General features: G+C 39.7%; 1 protein-coding gene across 2 annotated transcripts in view; it reads right to left on the bottom strand.

Moving 5' to 3' along the window:
• Positions 1-2,872: 2,872 nt before the first annotated feature.
• The window catches only part of LOC5578647 (kinesin-like protein CG14535), a 562,809-nt gene continuing 545,632 nt past the window's right edge, over positions 2,873-20,049 (bottom strand). The window contains exons 11-16 of one of the 2 annotated variants that reach the window (XM_021846520.1): positions 6,325-6,525; positions 5,986-6,206; positions 5,561-5,930; positions 4,288-5,491; positions 4,124-4,228; positions 2,873-4,062 (exon numbers count right to left, since the gene is read on the bottom strand). In XM_021846520.1, coding sequence (XP_021702212.1) covers positions 3,318-4,062; positions 4,124-4,228; positions 4,288-5,491; positions 5,561-5,930; positions 5,986-6,206; positions 6,325-6,525 — 2,846 coding nt within the window. In that variant the 3' untranslated portion in view covers positions 2,873-3,317. Of the gene's footprint in view, positions 4,063-4,123; positions 4,229-4,287; positions 5,931-5,985; positions 6,207-6,324; positions 6,526-20,049 lie in introns of both variants that reach the window. The other variant, XM_021846519.1, reaches the window with a different exon arrangement.

Genomic DNA, 20,049 nt, shown 5'->3' with positions numbered 1-20,049 from the left:
GATTTTTCAGCGAAACTAATTAGGCTGATACGTGCAACGTTGGATGGTTCGAAATCAAGTGTTCGGATTGCAGACAATGTGTCAACCACGTTTGTGACATTAAACGGATTATAGCAAGGATATGCACTTACGAATTTACTGTTCGACTTCGCATTCGAGAGTGCTATTAAGGGATCTGGTGTTCGGGGAAACGGCATTATCATCGCATGTTCGCACATGTTTCTTAGCTTTGCGAAATATATCGACCTTATTGGAATCGACCACCGATCAGTGGAGGAGTCCTTCGTATTTCTGAAGAGAGATACATCGAAGATAGGCCTGACCGTAAATTCTACCAAAACGAAGTACACGTTTGCAGGTAGAGATAGATGTAGGCCTAGTGGTGTTGGTGCTGAAGTACTGTGTAATAGGGATGAGCTTTAAATTGTTAAAGAGTTTGTTCATCTTGGAACTCTCGTGATGTAACGTGATAATGATAAACAAATTCAGCATGTATTAAATATTGATTCTTCCAGTGGCTCTCCACAGGCACGAAGCGTGGACGTTGAAAGAGGCCTTCGGTGTTTTCGAGCGTGAAGTGCTACGGACAATACTCGGTGGGAAGCAAGAAAATGGTGTGTGACACAGACGCATGAATCACGAGTTCTATCGAGTGTATAGAGATGCGAATATTATTAGGCGCGTAAAATACTGTAGACTGCGATGGGCTGGCCACTTAGCGTGAATGTCGAAAAAAGAAATGCGAAAATAATATTCAGAAGGGAAGTAAGTAGAGGTCGGCGACTTCGTTGAAGATCACGAATACGCTGGCAGTACGCAGTGGCAAAACGGAAAGCCTTGAAAGCGACCTTGAACGTTTGGGGCAACTGGAAATGTATCGGCGAAGATGAAGCTCCACATTACGTCTGGTAACTCTTCTAAAATATCTTCCAATTTCTTGAACGATTCTTTCTAAAATTCTTGAAATCTTTCAAAGGCTCGATATGCTGTGTGGGTTTCATAGCTAAGTTAACGAATTGATTTGATCGGTGTTCAGACAGACCGGACTAGATTATATGTTGGCGTTCTAAAGGTACGATAATACAACTTGCAAACTCATCATCTGTTTATTGATTTCAAGACAGTGTGCGATTCAGTGAAAAAAAAATAGTTATGGCAGATTCAGTAAATGACAGAACATGGTTTTCCGACGAAACTGATTAGACTGATTCGTGCAACGTTAGATGGATCGATATCAAGTGAGCGGGTTGCGGATGAGGTTTAGACCTCCTGCAATGAATGCGCTTTCGAGCGGAGATGCGCTTTCGAGCCTTTTGTTTAACATTTCCCTCGAAGGAGCTATTAGGGGAGCAGGCGTGGAATGAAGCGGAATCATCGTCACTCGGTCGCAGGTTTTGCAGACAATATCTATTATAGGAATCGATCGTCGTGTCGTTTAAGAGGCATTCGTGCCTTTTAAAAGGGAGACTGCGAGGATTGGAAACTAAATGGCTATCTTAATAGTTGATCAGTCATTAGACCGTATTTATAAATCTGTCACATCAGCGTTGTAGCAATCTGAATAAATTCCTTTCAAAGGTTTATCCATTATTTACACCAACAATACTTCTCTGGGAATTCCTCAGTAATTTTATTAAAATTTCTGAAAAATGGTACCTACGCACTCTTTTGATGAAGAATCGTCCTTTTCCAAAGAAGAAAGTTTAACCCCTACCTTGAGTAACATATAATTGAGTTTGAAGAATTGTTTGGAGCTCATAAAATACTTACTTTCTGTCGAATTGCTAGAGCGATTGATTTCATTCCCTACTCGTTGCACAGTTGAAAACAATCAACTTCATATTCCGAAAACGATGTTATGAAATGAGTCGATGTCCTTTAAGGTGAATATGCAAGCCAGACAACCGTTGAAGCTAAAAACTTGATCGAATGGTTATCCGCTCAAATTTTCAGCTTAAACGATGGTAAACGATTTGTGATATTGAAAGTTTGAGTTTTGGCTTCTATGCATCTCTACCTTAAACATCGTTATATAGGGTCATGTATAACTTACGTCATGCTCCGAAGGAGGAAGATATTGCAAACCCATTGAAATTTAAAGAAGATCCTAACCAAAAATAATGGAAAATTGGGCGAAGTGGAGTTGATAATGGCCATATTTAGGTTATATGTATATCATTGTTTTTTACGTGAATCCATAAACGAACTTCAATGGCAAAAATTGCAGCTGTATATATTAACATATGGAAAACATGGAAAATTACATCACACAATAAAATTTCAATAAGATTTTGTGAGTTGATCAATGAATGCATAAATACATTTTTGAAAAAATGTAAAAGAATTCTATTTTATAAAATTTTGCATAACTTATGATCTTGCCCCAAAAGCCATTGGTAACCAAGTGGGTAGCTCGTTGTATTACAACAAATGATTGGACCATGATAAAAACTATCACCACTGGGAGATAGAGGAGGATCATCTCTTCATTGTAGTAATTAACCACGTGTTAATCTACTGGTTTGGTCAGTACCAACAAGCTACACACTTGGCTACCAATGGCTTTTAGGGTGAGATCACAAGTTATGCGAAAAATGAAATTAGGAAAATGCCTTCACATTGTACCAAAATGTATAAGAAAACTCTCGTTGTGGATGGCTTTAAATGGAAGTAATGCTTCCCTTAGTTCTATGAGCTAGCTTCCAAGTTAATTTCTTTGAAACAAGTAATCCCAACAAAAAAATCTTTTCAAGCACTTATTCGAGAGTTAGTATCAAGGTAACATGAGAATAGCGCAGTAGCACACAGACATACACGCACACACTTTTAAGACAGGCTGTCGATAAACATTACGGAGCAACGAGGGCTGCAGTTTTGATGCGTAGGCTTTATAGTTCTCTATCGGTAGTGTATAATTCTATCCCTATACCATTTAAGTATAATATAGTCTATAAAATTGTTTACTGTACAAATAGCTTCTTAGTCTCGAAATGCACCACTGATTTCTTTCGAAACTTAAACAACATCACTTGATTCGGCATTCTCTTACAGCAGCTTACAGGGTAAAAATAGTTTTAGTCTTATATCGATGGTTCATCAAAGTTCTTCGTCCGGACAGAGGGCTGCGATCGCGGAAAAACGGAGAAAGCTGCGATTTACTTTATTGTCTTGCAAACATTAACCTCTTCCCGGGAAGGGTCCACACCAAGCAAACTATTATCCTGATTTCTCAACAGACAACGCGAAACTCAAAGATGCTACACATAACCGAATTAAGCTACTTAGCTACAATCGTTCACCTCGTCCGCCGACAACCCCTAAAAGTCACTAACGTCGCCCTCCGTGTCCGGATAGGTACAGTTGAAGGGATTCCGCAGCCAGTGGCAGAGAGATTTGTCATGGCGGTTTCGTTTCTTGGATTTCTGATTGGCACGGGAGGCAGCCGATCCAAAGCTGCTTTCGTCGCTGTCACGAACGGTTCCAACGCTGTGATATCCACTTTCCGCCCTCCGAGAAATGCCGGAATGTTTCGAGGTTCGAGGAGTCGAATCGTGACCACTGTCATAGGCTTCTGGAGTGGATAGCGGAAGAAGAGGCAGAGTTGGGAGAGTTTGTTGAGGAAGAAGAGAGGTACTTTCTTTCAGGGCTTCCTGTTCGTCGAGCTCCGCTAAAGGGTTTTCACGGATGTGTTCATCGGGGTCTATGGGTTCTTCGTTGTTTTCCCCTAATTTTGGCAGATTCGGGTCCGACGCCCCGTCAGGATGTCGAAGGGAAGCGTACTGCTCCATACCGGCTATTGCGACGATCCCATTGAGACTAGGTAACGAACACTGACTGGGACTGCGGGAAAGGGATAGCGATTGCCGACAGTCGCGGCAGCGAGGACTCGGTGGACGGTACGCAGGCTCACTACAAACGCTGGCAGCCCCTGTGTTGAAGCGATAGGCAGGTTCACTGTAGACACTACCGGTGTCACCTAGACGGAAGGCCGGAGTCACCTCTGCCATTGCTAACTGAGAGGTGAAGATTTCCCGCAATCGGGCAAGCTGGTCGAATTGGTTCCTGTGAAGTGGGAGATAGATGTGCTTATTCTAAAATTGTCTTTTCGATCAACAGGACTTACCGCATGCTATCACCGATTACACAATCGCTGAAGGCATCTCCAGCGACGTTGAAGCTCGATACGACGGATACGTCTCCGTGACTCAGTGCACTCAGGGGGTGCTCCCTGTAAACGAAACGAATGGATTACAATCTGAACAGATCACCGAACAACCCTTTACTCACCCTCCCATAGTCCGGGCGATGTCATCTTCCGTAACCTGCAGACCACAGTCCATCATACCAGCGTTGTGGCTATGCTGACTGTGAACACTCATGTTGTCTCGCGATACGTGCCGTGAACATAGGTGATGGATGCTTTCGTGGGAAATTTCCCGCGATCCCAAGGGGTTCATCAATGGCAGTGCTGGTGGGACTTCCGAAGGTCCACTGTCCTGATCTTCCTCTTCTTGGCTGTCGCCATGCTTACTCACAGGTTTATCACTGGCGTGCGATGAAGGAGGATGTGATTTTTCCGATTGATTGTCGATGGCCGTCATCGCCTGTGCTGGATTGGGACAGGGGACAGTGGCGCTGGAAGCATTGGCCGTAGCAGCCTTAGTGGCTGAAGGCGTTACAGTAGCGTACACGGGTATGCTGGAATTCTGCTGTAAATCTGGGTTATCTAAACTGTAGGCTTGCTTGAGACCCGTGCGAACGTGGCATTCTGAACTGTTGACAACACCACTGGTAGCGGCGAATCCTCGGAACGCAATTGGATTTATAAGCTCTTCCTGACGTTCAAGCTCGAGTACGAATCCATCCTCATCGGATTTGCTGGGTTTGAAACGAGGTGGATTGTAACTGTGGTGTCTACTATGAACTGGAGAATTATTGGCAGAGACGGATTGCTGTAGTAGCTGCATGGACTGATTCTCAACCCATTGTCGGATCATGGATTTCTTGTGGTTATCCATGAAACCGTAACTTTGATTGCTGTGCGCTGCTGGAGGAAGAAATACCTGGGTGGCGCTCGCTGTTTTCGGTCCATCAATCCAGGTTTCGTGACTCTTGACGTGGTTGATTTCTCTTAGCAGATGTCGAGCTTCATGAACCTTGGATTTCGATACCCGAGGACCGTCGATCCACTTTTCTTCCCCAAGTTGCCGAGCTGGGCTTTCACGGGTTGCAGAGCCAGCTGCTGAAGCCGCAGCAGGAGTAGGACGTCTCATGGGTGAACTCTTGGGCGTTGGGATGTTGGAGCCTCTACTCACGCCAGCTACATGCTTGAAAGCTCCGGCTACAATTTTAGGGGAAGCATGCTGGGAAGCGATTTGGATAGCATTAGCCACCAGTTCGGGTCCTGCAGCGACGGATTGTTGATTGTACGTTTGATTCCTCTTAAGACTATCGGTACGAGTGGGGATCGGTGCTGGGACAGGATTTTGAGCTGTAAGGAGGTAAGAATCGGGTTTGAACAAACTAATTCTCCCGGGATGGGGAAGGGTGTCGCTCTTACGCTTGGATGTGGAAGTATTTTTCTTTTTCTGTGGTGAGGCTGTTGGGGTTGAGGTGGGTTTTTCCGCTGCAGAACCTTTGAGGACTTTATTCATGGCACAGCGGTTATCCCCAGAGTTGAGACTTGGCAAGTAGACCGGTGGATGTTCTCCATCGGTAGCGTCATCACATGGACCCACATAGATTACGGTATCCTGAGAAAAGTCGGAACTGGATGGATCGGGGCCTTCCGAAGAACCACCCGATTGATGTCCCGACGATCCGGCAAGATCTGCTGCTCTACCGGCGAACAGATGGTGACGAGGTTTTCGACGACGAAGTCGATGAATTCGAGATGCCAACTGAATCGTCGTTAACGTATCGGTATGTGACTGTAAATAAATCTACGTTCATGCAAGTCCTGAGCAAACATCAATCCTTGCTTACCTGTGAGTGTGCCACATGGGCTACAATCGCCACGTGGCAGGTCAACGGGGCCAAGCAGTCCCGTAGCAATGGCGTCAAAGGGTGGTCTCTGTTGGGTGGATGCTTTTGTCCGCTGAGAATCGCCAACAACACGTTTCCAATTCCAGACAACGGAAGTCCCCCACTCCGATTGGCACAGCCTCCAAGATCGATGAGGTGCAATCGACTTCGGCCACCTTCCACTACCATAACAGAAAGATAGAGAAAATAAAAGGAATCGTTATGAAGAAGCCAAATTAAGTACGTCTGCAAGACCATAAAATTGTATTTTATTGAACTTTGGACCGAATGCTGACTTACCTCCCCGTTTGCCAGACAAACTGTACTGGTAGACGTGCAGTGTATAAATTAGTGCCGGTTCGAAATTACTGCTGCCCTGTGCCCGACCGGACAGTGCCAGGTCCAGGAAGAGGGCGGCACGTTCCGCCGTCGGGGCACGTAGTTCCGTGGGCCGGCCGAGAAAGTCATCCCGTAGGTACATTCCCGGCGAATCGTCCGACTCTGAATGGGAGAGAGGGATGATGAGAAAATGAAAGTTTTCGGTTTGCATCGATTTATTGGTTGGATTGTTGGAATGAATGGGTATTAAGCTCGCAGATGGAATTTGACGGAAGCTGGTACATTTTGAACAAAATCTGTCTACTTTCTTGGTTTTTACGTTGGCATTGAACTTGGACTGTTCATTGAATGTTATGAGTGTTCGTGACAGTCTTATTACCGTGGTGCATCAATACCCGAACGCTTAAGTCGACACAAATGTTCAAAATCTAATATGAATGTGTTGTTTTGGAAAATTCTTAATGTCATAGTGTTTTGTACATAGTTTCAACCCAGATTTTCACGAGAGTGATGAATATTTTGGTAGAAAACATGTTTTTTACTCAAAAATCATTCAAATACTGTCGCATGTCTTGTCTTTATGTACTTTTACTGCCTTTAATATTCTGGTGTTAGAATAATGCACTTTTTATGCCCAATCACTATTCAATAAATTCATACTTCTATTTACGTGATTCACCTTGATCATGTAAAACTGCATACACAGCATTCTTGTGAATTGGATGTTAATACAGAGGCAAAGTGATTAAGATAGTGGTTCCCAACCTTTTTGAAGCTAGGAACCTCTTAAAGTTCTACATACATCCCGCGAACCCCTAAAAATGAATGTTCTCTAAATGGAAGATTATGGAAACCTTCCAAATATTATAAGTCAAACTATATTCTTGGTAGAATACCCAAAAGTGTGGTCTGTAATTCACCCCAGATAGAGCCAGAATTCTTCCAAGATAATATAAATCTGGATGGACTTAGTACATCACAAATCTTGACTCGAGGAACTTTCAATAGAGAAATTGCCAAATTTTTAACAAGTATCAGGTTTTTGATAAGCCAGCATTTTTTTTGGAGATATTCTCAGGAGTGGAATAACAATTTCTTTAAGATCCATACAAAAAGATATTAATAAGATTTGAAAGATTTTTTTAGGCACCGTAATTCGGGGCAGTGTTGCATTTGAACGCGTTCAGTTTGCGTTCCAGTTCAAACCTTTGAACGAGCGATCAAGTACCCGGACATGGACATGGACAACATAACGGCCTACTTTTCCAGCCAAGAAAAAAAGTGCTACTTTTCATGGCTTCCAAAAGTGCTGTATCATGGCTTTTTAAATATTTGGATGATAATGCATGCATCCCACCAGAAATTATTGAACAGAATCGCTTGAAAGTGATCAACTTCTTTTCATTTTACAGTATCTCTAAAGTTCCACCAGAATCAAGCAGTTCCCTAAAGGTAGTTGTGAAGATTCTTGTCAAGAAGTTCCCTAACTATAGTTGTGAATATTATGAAAATCTTGCAAATGGATTCTTTGGAATCAACTAACGACCTTGCTTTTTCTTTAAAAAATTGCTAGGAATTCTTCTTAAATCTTGTCAGGCGTTCGTCAAGAATTTTCGTTGAAATTCTTAAAGGATCACTATTACAGATACCAGTCAAAGATTTCATCAGTCTTGATAACAGATTCGAGAAAAAAATTAAAGATCGTAGACACATGCGTCAATTTGAATAAATTGAAATGTAAAATTAACCAGTGCACAACGGTTGGGCTCCATATAAAGGGGCGGCCAAAACTACCAAACCACATCTCGATATCGAAGGGACCATCGAGATAGGGAGAGATCGAGACATAGAACAAATTTTGAACGAATACTAGATTGGAAATCACTCCGTTGCCAGGAAAATCAAAAACAAACAGATGTCATTTCGTCTTCGCAAATTGTTTTGAATCTCTAAAATTTAGTCTTGTAACCTTTGATAATAGGCATATCGACACACCGAGAGAAAATTGGGAACGAAAATCACATCGAGACAGGGAGATATCGAGATAAGGAGTATATCGAGATATGGAAAGTGAAAATGTATGCAGACTGAAGGGACCGAAAAAATCATCGACATAGCAAGAGATATCGAGTTGTAGAACATCGAGATGTAGAGAGTCGACTGTATATTGACCCTTGATTGAAATTGAACTAAATTTTAAATTTCTTTGACTTTTATGACGTCAAATTGGCTAAAGTCAAAAAATTTAAAAATGTTATTTTAAAATAAAGTACAAAATTCATATTTTAGTAATGCAGTATTTCCTTGAAGTTACGCACTATCTTATAGCTTATGGTTCAACACTTTTATCGAGCATGAAGATGGAAAAAAGATTTTGATGAATTTTTAGTACTATTCAATATTACACTTTAGTAATTTTGATGATTTTGAACATGAAAAACAACTCTTGTCGCGTGAAGTCGCAGCCATTTCGAATATTACACATCAAAAAGCATCCTTAGATCTTAAAAAAAAACATTTAAATTTATTGCAGATTTTTGACGATTTTGAAGTTATAGCTGTTTTAATAATTAATATTTTACATATACTTTGACGATATTTTTCACACATGTTTTATTTAAAGCATACTTATCCACTCCTCATACACATTTTGATAAAACTCGGCCAAATACAAACATGATTTGTGTTTTCAGCCAAGTTTAATTGCATTTCTAATAAAAAAAAGCTACGTAATATGTGAATAATCCCTACGGAAACAATAAACACGTCAAATAACATATTCAGATTACAAACTTATGGGGGCCCAGCAGCGGAATTCCGGTCGTTCAAGAAATTTATAAAGACATTTAAAAAGATAAGAAATTTCCTGAATTTCTTTCTCTTCATAAAAATCTCGTTTCTTTCCACTGAATTCCGGGAGAACAAAGAGAAAGAGAAAATGAAAAAAATAAGACAAGAAAAAATGAAGTTCTTTACATTCCCGCTAGATGGCTTCTGAGGATTGACAATTCACAATGTCCTATTTTGTCTTTCAGTTTACTACACAATTTCATGAATTTTGCGATGTTGAGAATTTTAGATTTATTCCGATTGTTAAGAAAACCTTAGTATTGTTATGTAGTTCATGTATGTATTGTAAACATGTCTCAAGTGATGCATAACATTTATAGCATTATAACTATAAACAAACTATGAATATTTATGCGGCTGTTTTCAAAAGTTAGTCTCGGAACGTCTGTGTTTGTAAACAGCGCGCTTTCTCCTCTTTAAGTAGAAAAAAATGTTGCTGCTTCAGTGCGTGCATTTAATTGCTGCTTCATTTTACGTGCGAATCAGTAAAAAAAATTGAGAATGGCATCTACGAAAGGGTAAGTATAAACATCAATAAATAATCTAACATTTGACTTAAAAGTTTTGGTTTACAGGCTAAAAAAATACATATCAACGGATCAGAAAAAGTACATGGTGGATTACATGGCTGAGAATTTGGACTTTGCCAACAACCGATTCCAATCGCTTCGCGGGAAAGAGCTGCAAAAACAAACATGGGTTCATTTAAGCAACTCGTTGAATGCCCTGGGAGGCGCCACAAAAACACCCGAGCAGTGGGAACTGTCATGGCGAGATCTAAAACAGAAAACCAAGACGAAATGGCTGGGAATCCAAAACCGTCAAAGCGGCGAGAACGGGCTGGTAATCAAAAAGCGTGATGTCCTCTCAGAGCTCGAGAAAATGATTCTAGCCATTATGCAAAAGGATACTCTCGACGGAGATGGCAAAACTCAAGAAGGTGGTTTCAATGAGCCGGTAAGTTTATATTTTCAGTCTGCTCTCCCTTGCTCGATATTTTGTATCTTGGTATCGAGGTAGAGAACCATAGGGGAAGAGCACCAATTTTCGACCTAGCACTAATCTGATACTACACGCTACCTTAACCTGAGGGAACGATGCGCTGCTTTTTTCTCACCCCGTTTATTTGGTTCTTATAGGAGAATATCATGGCGGTGTTTGCTCAAGTACGGTGCATCGTTCTCTCAGAAGAAGTGGAGAAGTGGAGGGCAAACCAACTGCCGCAGTGCATGGCACAGATTTCTTCTAGATCGAAAATTTGTGCTTTTAGTAGTGCTAGTAAAAGCTGGTTTCATGGCCTCGAAGGTTCCTTGGATCGCAGTTGCACTGGTTTTAAGTTCGATACCTCGTAATTATAAAACGAAGCCAAACTTTGAATTTTCAAGTGCACAAGTCTGGAGAATCTGACAAATCGTTCGCGTTGAAAATCGATTACTTGCTTGCTCGTGGTGACCAATGGGAGAAATTTTCACCGCGGAGCGCTATTTGGTTCTCAAGATTTGTGCTCTTGAAAATTCGAGTTGTAGCTTCGTTCTATAATCATCTTCAATCGTTGCTCCCTTCAATATCGAGTTATGAAGAGTTGACTGTATTAGTTCGCTTTCTAATATAACGCGGTTCTTATTAGACCCTTCCAGTGGAATTGAAAACTGACGAGCAGAATGACGCCTACAATGAAGATTGTGTCGAGTTCCTCGAAGAAGAGCTCATGAACATACAAACTAGGGATATTGAGCCAGACGAGATTACTGAAAATCCCACGACGTCACCTACACCAGCTGAAGTTACATACGATGAAACAGCTTCGACTTCGATTCCACGTGTCATTCAAGGCACAGCAACACGGCCAAGAGCAACTCCGACGCCTTCAAGAGCTAGACAGCTTGGTAGGGGCCAAAGATATTCAGACACCGGAATGCAAAAGATGGAATCACAGGTTTTGACATGTTTCGAAACCATGCAAGCAGATAAGAAGGAACATATGAAGCGTAAACTTGAGCTGCAGGAGAAAATGTTGATGATCGAGGAGAGGAAGCTTGCCATCAAGCAACAAAAAGTTGATGCCTACAATTCAATCAACGCAAGCCTACAGATGCTTTTGAATCGAAATGTACAATGAATAAACAAATATGTCGGAGAATTGATTGATTTTAATAAAGAGTTGATTTCAAACCTTACATTAGCAGAAATAGTTATTAACAATGTTTTCTCGTTCTCTTCTACCCACATTCAATAGCCCTTCATTATCATCATCATAACCAAAGTGCTCTGCTCCAGCTCCTTGAACGATATCATTACCCTCATTGGTTAAATTTTCATCCAAAATGTCTTCCACTGGATACTTATTATAAACAAGAAAGTTGTGAATTATCACACAACAATTTATAATCTGACCACAAAAATCCTTCTCATATCGTAGTAGAGAATCGAGAGACATACATCTAAATCTAGACTTTAGACATCCATTGCACCGCTCGACGGGGTTGCGTGCTTTACAATGAGCTGTATTGAAATTAATTTCCGATTGTCTTGCAGTCCTTGAAAATGGCACAAGTAGCCATGGCTCAGTGGGATATCCTCCGTCTCCAAGCAAATATGTGTTTCTGCTTCCGTTTTCATAGCGTTGCTGCAAATATCTGCGTACTTGACTACGTTTCCATATGAATGCATCATGAGTCGAGCCACCGAACCTAGCATTTACATTAAATATGCGAAGGTCTAAGTCACAAATTAGTTGAACATTTTTCGAATGGTAGCCTTTTCTGTTCAAATAAACATGCTCAACATCTTTTGAAGGACTCAAAATGGCAACATGAGTGCAATCAATCGCTCCAATTACTCCGGGAATATTGAACTGCTGAAAAAATCTTTGTTTTATTCGAGCTAGCTCAGCATCAGTCGTTGGGAAAACAACGAATCTTCCAAGTAGATATTTATCCATTGCTAGGATCACATTTCTCAGTATTCGATGGCATGTTGCTTGTGAAACCGCAAGTAAGTTATCTTGGCCAACAGTCACTTGATGAGAACCTAAAATAAGATGGATATATAAATATTTGATTGGGAATCATTCAAATATCACGTAACACAGTAGGGGGAGGGAGGGGGTATTCCATAATGTTACGGTTCATACAAAAAATTTGAAATTTCTCGTACAAGAGCTGTTACGTGAGAAACAGAGGGGGTCCTAAAATGGCGAATTTAGGGTTACGAAGTATTTGAGTTTTCCCTAATTAATTCAGAAATAGACACATACACACTTTATTTCGGATATCGATCTCAATAAAGGAATTTGGAAGAATCCAACAGTTGAGATCTCAGTAATTATTAAATCAATCTCGGATAAACTGTTATTGAGATCTCGACAACCTTTGTTTACCGAATCTCTTAAACGTTCGCCTAGATTTCGATTAAATTTTGCCTTCATCTCGGTAAAATAAGACCAATATTTAAAATTATCGAATTCGCAGCTTTTGGTTTTGTAGCTAATCGTTTTTCTGAGATCGGTAAAGTAAGTGTGTGATATTAATTAAAATTATTCTTTTATTAAATATTTACCTGAACCAAGATATCTCAAGGTTGTAAGAACCTGCAAATGGACAGGGATTGTTGTAGTTCTCTCGTCTTTCAAAGGAATTGCATTCAACGGTTCATCCATCAAGTCGACAAACTTTTCCGCCAAATATTTCGGCATTCGAAAAAGTTTCTCAAAATTTCCATCCGATATTTCAAAAGGATTGCTAATATCTCTTAAAAACCGACGGTGCCGAATCAATTGCAGTTTTTCTTGTCGTTTATACCATCTTTTTTTAGCGAAATAATATGATACCAATAATGCGTCCATTCTAAATATTGAACAAAACTAATGTTTTCACTTGCTTCACGCTATCAAAACATTTCTTTTTCCATTTTCTTCCGCAAAAATTTCAAAGAGATTAATATTTTCTTTTTCTTTCTGAAGTGTCAAAATATTTCGTGACAAAGGTGTTAGGAATTCCAAAAAAAGAGAATTTTGAAAATCTCTTGTAAAATTTCTTTTTCTTCAAGAAATTTCGTGCTCGGAATTCGGCTGCAGATAGCCGTAGCAGTAAACGCGCAGCTATTCAGCAGGGCTTCGTAGCCGTGCGGTTAGTGTCACCGAGGCATTTAGCCGCATCGTGCTAAGGAGTGTGGGTTCGATTCCCGCCTCAGGACAAAAAACTTTTCGAGAGGAATGTTTTCCGACTGTGCCACTGGGCGTTGCATGCTAGTCCGTTGTCTAGTGGGGTGCTTCCTTCAAAGGGCAAACAGCCCACTGGAAGCATTAACGTGTCGGTGTCTTTTTTTAAGACCAAGCTGAGGGTCGTGGGTTTGAATCCCACCGGTCGAGGATCTTTTTGGGTTGGAAATTTTCTCGACTTCCCGGGGCATAGAGTATCTTCGTACCTGCCATACGATATACGCATGCAAAAATGGTCATTGGCACAGTAAGCTCTCAGTTAATAACTGTGGAAGTGCTCATAAGAACACTAAGCTGAGAAGCAGGCTCAGTCCCAGTGGAGACGTAATGCCAGAAAGAAGAAGAAGAAGATTACAAATTTCAACGATTAAGGTGATAAAACTAGTTATGGCCGAACTTCATTTTTTCCGACCATTGTGCAGTGTTAACCACTACACCACAAAAAGGGGTAACGATTCTGCAGCGCCGTCGGCCAACACGAAACCAAAGTCCGTCACGATCCCACATTCTCCTTCACAACTCTGCATCTCCTTCGGCTCCATCTAAGAGTCTATTTAGACTCTCCTAAGCGTGTCTAAAAATTTTGCCAGTGGTGAAAGTGGAAACAGTGATAAATTATCATTCCTGTCAATAATTCACCAAAGAACTTCCAAGAAATTTCTAGAGGATTTCGTAATAAAACTGTTGACATCCGCTAAGAACTAAGCTGTTTAACCAGGAATTTTTTTTCGAATACCTCTTCTAATAATCATACAAAAAAGGGGGAGAGGCATCCAAAAACCGCCAAAGTTGTGTTATGTAATTATTGGACTAAGGGGCTCCCCATGATGACAAGGCGATTTTGGCGGAACTATAGTATTTCCATTCTCAAGATCACATTGGAAGTAATATTGATACAAAGCCTTTGGTGTAAATTTGTTATGCATGGAAAAGTCTTTAAAATGTTATTGTGTAGATAAAAAATAGGTAAAAATTTAAAAATATTAGTCAAATTGTTTACCAGTTTTTGTAACACGTAGTTACTGCTGTGACTTGTGTTGTAAAATATCACTCACTACCGAATCATTACTTCTTCATGCATCGTGTTGTTGTTTGCTGGCTTTTTTGTGTCCGTTCCAAAACGCACTTTAATGGTATTTTTACTCACCGTAGCAACTCAAAAATCTGAAGCGATACTTGAAACACTATAATTCTTCTCGCGCCGCGCTACTGGGAGCAAAAAAATATTTGAATTCATCGATTTGTGCTCGAAAAACAACACCGTGAATTCACTGAGCCAACATTATTGCTTGTGAATGGGATGCGCATCTCTCGTTGTTCGGAAGTGATATCAGTTTGTATGTTTGGATATTGTTGCGATTGCTTCAACTACGAATTTTACAATTTCAAAACACTCAAAAGGTGCAAACAATGGAACAAGTGTTGCATAACATTTTTATGCCTGAGAAAACTATATGAGATGCAATTTAATAGCAAGAATGAATATAAGATATCCAACTCTACAATTGACCGTACAATTCAAATGCAGACTGATGGCAACTTTTTCCAACCGCGAAAAGCGAGAGAAGAGAGGAGAAAACGACCAAAAAATGTCAACAGAGCACGCATGATATGAAAAATGTTTATAATGTTGGCCAAAAAATATTTTTCTACAAAGTAGATGAAAAACCGAATAAAGTACTATACAATTTAATTCCACTAGAGTTTGTATCCTTTGACAGATACGCGTATTTCGAGTCTAGTGCACGACACTGGAGACGGCCACGTCTTTACGGACGTCATATTACTCGATCACAAGTGTGAACCCGATTACAACGCTCACTCTGCAGGAGCAAGTAACACAATCAAATGATCAAACGTTACTCACATTGACAGAAAACTTCTAAATGGCTAAATACCAAATATATTTATTCACAGCGGCACCACAAGTGAATGAAAAATGACCCAATCTCACCCCATAGAGGGGGTGTCATTGGGTCACTGTAATAGAAATAACTTGTTTTTGAGAATGTGATTGCAAAACCATTCAAAGCTGAAAAATATTGATGAAATACGATGCAAACAAGATGAGAGATATCTAAAATGTTTCACAAGTATGATAAACCCACTTAAAAGAACGATTATACCAAAAAAATTGAGAGCTATGAGAAAAATATGTAAACCTAACATTCATCGTCATGTTTACATAATTTTCCTGTTTATTTCCCTCAAATTGTCTTCAAAGTTCATAACAATTGCCATAAAGCCTATTCAGTTTCCCCAAAGGTGTACTAAAACAGTGATTATTTTAAACCTTCGCAAATAGTTAAATTTTAATGCGACATTCCGCGATCAACACATTTTAGGCAGATATTGACGTAATAGTCCCGGTATTTCAGCGATCTAGCTCTTTTGTACTTCCTTGAGATATTTCTATAATATGGAAACACTGATAAATAATTGAGTTAAAAAAAAAAACATTTGATACAATTTTACGATGTTGCTGCGCACGAAACACAGTTACTGGTTTGAGAAGTAGTCAAAATGCGTTGCATTGTTATTCAATACACGGAATACTCAAGTAAACTTGTTTGAAGTTTCAGAGATGCTGTATTAAGAAAAAATAAACAAATCTTAATGAAAAAAGAAAACACCCGGCACCGTAAAATATCAAAAAAGTGGACTTGCAATTTCATTTACTATCGTTCTTGCTTGACCCAATCTCACCCCCATTTTCGATGTTTTAGACACCGTACCGCCAGTGCGCATCGTACCTTCGTGCTGTGCGTACACGAATTCTCTCTGCTCTTGGAAGTTTTCTTAAAAACTACCTAAAGCAATAAAACAGTACTTTTCAGTGCTACACAAACAGTACTTTTCAGTGCTAAAATTAAAAACGGTACTTTTCAGTGCTACTTAAACAGTACTTTTCAGTACTATTTTTTCTACTATTGATCCCTTTACGATCCTTGTTTGGACCCGTGCCTTCGATTTTTCGTTGGACCCGTTGGCGAAAGCTAGCGGTGGTAATCCTTCTTGGACACCGTCTAGGGAAAAAACCTCTCGAAGGTCACGTCTTTCTCGTTTATTAACTAAACATGGTATCAACAACTAACAAAAGGAAGGGTGAATCTCTGAATTCACTACTTCCTTCCAAAAAAGTGGGATTTAAAACTGTCACTACACGTGGCAAGAATGGAAGAAAGGACGCTTCCCCGGAATGCGAAGTTTCTTCCAAGGGTGAAATGAACAATTGTATTGAAATGAGCAATCAGTTCGATGCTCTAGACAAATTTTCCGAACACCAAATCGAAGCAGCCTCTAGCCCAGGCTCTTTGATTCAAGTGAGGAAGCAAAGAGTGCCGCCTATCGTGGTCAGTTGTTCCGAATTTGGGGGATTTAGGGAGGAGATCTTGAACTCCATTAGGGGAATCAAGGTTTCCTTCCAAATCGCAAAGAAAGGAGACTGACGCGTTTTGCCGGAAACTCTTGAAGATCGCGAACTTCTTCTCAGATATCTTGAAGACAAGAAGCACAAATTTTTTACTTATGACGACAAAACTGAACGTTTGTTCAAAGTCGTCTTGAAAGGTCTCTCAAGTGACTATAAGTCACCTGAAGAGATCAAAAATGGAATAAATGATTTACTTGGATTTTCGCCAGTCCAAGTAGTCATTATGAAAAAGAGAACCCAATCTGGCATTGTTCGGAAAGGGCTTTCTCAAGAATATTATTTAGTTCACTTTAACAAAAAAGAACTAAATAAATATTAAAGCTTTAGAAAAAGCAAAACTTTTGTTTGATTTCCGTGTGACATGGGAACATTTCCAGAAACCTGGAGGAAATTACCAGAACCCCACTCAGTGCCGTCGGTGCCAAAAGTGGGGTCATGGTACAAAAAATTGTCGCATGGATGCTAAATGCATGATTTGCGGAGGTTCTTCTCACGCTAAGGACGACTGTCCTGTGAAAGAAGATACCAGAAAATTTCAATGCGCCAATTGCAAGGGCCCTCACAAAGCTAACTTTTGGGAATGCATTTCACGCAAAAGGGTCATTGAGGCTCGTGCCAGGCAGATGAAAGATAATATCCGTTACGATAACGGTCGTTTCCGGAATTTGCCTGGTAGAGTATCGAACAATGCTCATTTTTCAGTTAACGATCGCTTGATTAGGAATCATACCCTCCAGGAAGATCATAGTCATGCTCATTCACAAACAAATTTTAATCCGTCGGGTAGCCGTTCGAATCTTTCAATTTCGAATGTATCTGCCCACGGTAAATCCTTTGCCGATATCGTAGCAGGTAATTTGAACTCTTCCCCTGTTCGTTCCATGAGTACCCATTCTACTTGTTTCAAATCAAATGGAAAAAACCCTACCGCCACAGGTAACTCCTACCCCGCTTCTTCGTCTACCGAAAATTCCAATGGGAAATCATCAGATGATATGTCTGCCTCTGATTTTAATTTTCTAACTGAACAATTGAATCTAATGATTGATGCAATGTTCAAAGCCACCACTATGACTGAAGCAGTCCAAGTAGGTGTAAAATTTACAAATAAAATTGTTATTGGATTACGTTTTTCTAATGGATCCAAATAATAATTTAAATATTTTAAATTGGAATGCTCGTTCTCTGAATGGTAAAGAGGACGAGCTGTTTAATTTTCTTACAGCTAATAACGTGCATATAGCAGTTATTACCGAAACTTATTTAAAACCTGGATCCAAATTTAAAAAAGATCCTAACTTTTTTGTTTATCGTAATGATCGACTTGATGGGGCATGTGGGGGAGTTGCAATCATCATTCATAGGCGTATAAAACATCAACTGTTTTCGTCATTTGAAACTAAAGTTTTTGAAACTTTAGGTGTTTCTGTTGAAACACAGTTTGGTAAATATACTTTCATAGCTGCCTATTTGCCTTTTCAATGCTTTGGACAGCAAGTTATTTGGCTTCAAACTGACTTGCGAAAATTAACTCGCAATAAGTCAAAATTTTTTGTCATTGGTGACTTTAATGCCAAACATCGGTCATGGAATAATTCTCAAAGTAATTCCAACGGCAGAATTTTATTTGATGAGTGCTCTTCAGGATATTTCTCAATTCAATACCCTGATAGCCCTACATGTTTTTCCTCTTCTAGAAATCCATCTACGATTGACTTGGTCTTAACCGACTCTAGTCATCTTTGTAGCCAATAAGTTACTCATGCTGATTTTGATTCTGATCATGTCCCTGTTACATTTCAAATATCGCATGAAGCGATTCTCAATCCTATCAGCTCCACTTTCAATTATTTACGAGCCAACTGGAATATATATGAAACGTATGTTGACTCTAATCTTGATGTTAACATTTCTTTAGAAACTAAAATTGATATTGACAATGCTCTTGAAACTTTAACAAATTCCATTGTTGAAGCCCGGAGCATTGCAATTCCAAAATGTGAAGTAAAATTTGAATCCGTGATCATAGACGATGATCTTAAACTCTTGATCCGTCTTAAAAACGTGAGGAGAAGGCAATTTCAACGCACTCGCGATCCTGCTATGAAAATTATATGGCAGGATTTGCAGAAAGAAATCAAGAAACGTTTTGCAGATTTAAGAAACAAAAATTTTGAAAATAAAATTTCTCAATTGGACCCCGGCTCTAAGCCCTTTTGGAAATTATCTAAAATCTTGAAAAAACCTCAGAAGCCTATACCGGCATTGAAAGAGGAAAACAAATTATTACTAACTAATTGCGAAAAAGCTCAAAAACTTGCTATGCAGTTTGAAAGTGCGCACAATTCAAATTTAGGACTTACTAGTCCAATTGAAAATGAAGTTACTCAGGAGTTCGAAAATATTCTCAATCAAGAGAACGTTTTCGAAAATGCCTGGGAGACTGATTTGGAAGAAGTGAGAACTATTATTAAAAAATTCAAAAATATGAAAGCTCCTGGCGATGATGGAATTTTCTACATCCTCATCAAGAAACTTCCAGAAAGTAGCTTATCATTTTTAGTTGATATATTTAACAAATGTTTTCAATTAACATATTTTCCTGACAAATGGAAAAATGCTAAGGTTGTTCCAATTTTAAAACCAGACAAAAATCCTGCAGAAGCTTCTAGCTATCGTCCAATCAGTTTGCTTTCCTCCATCAGTAAACTTTTTGAAAAGGTTATTTTGAACAGAATGATGGCCCACATCAACGAGAATTCAATTTTTGCCAATGAACAGTTCGGATTCCGCCATGGACATTCGACCACTCATCAACTTTTACGTGTAACAAATTTGATCCGTTCCAACAAATCTGAAGGCTACTCTACTGGTCTTGCTCTTCTAGACATAGAAAAAGCATTCGACAGTGTTTGGCATGAAGGTTTGATTGTAAAATTGAAAAATTTTAATTTTCCAACATACATTGTTAGAATAATTCAAAGTTATCTGTCAAATCGTACACTTCAGGTTAATTATCAGAACTCCAGATCTGAAAGACTTCCTGTAAGAGCTGGTGTTCCTCAAGGCAGCATATTGGGACCAATATTATACAATATTTTCACATCTGACTTACCTGAGCTACCTCAGGGATGTCAAAAATCTTTGTTTGCGGATGACACAGGCCTCTCCGCCAAAGGACGAA

Source organism: Aedes aegypti, chromosome 2 (genome assembly GCF_002204515.2).
Source record: "Aedes aegypti strain LVP_AGWG chromosome 2, AaegL5.0 Primary Assembly, whole genome shotgun sequence".
NCBI classification, from domain to species: Eukaryota; Metazoa; Arthropoda; class Insecta; order Diptera; family Culicidae; genus Aedes; species Aedes aegypti.
The sequence above is the reverse complement of the archived record's forward strand: the minus strand, read 5'-3'. Positions and strand labels throughout refer to the sequence as shown.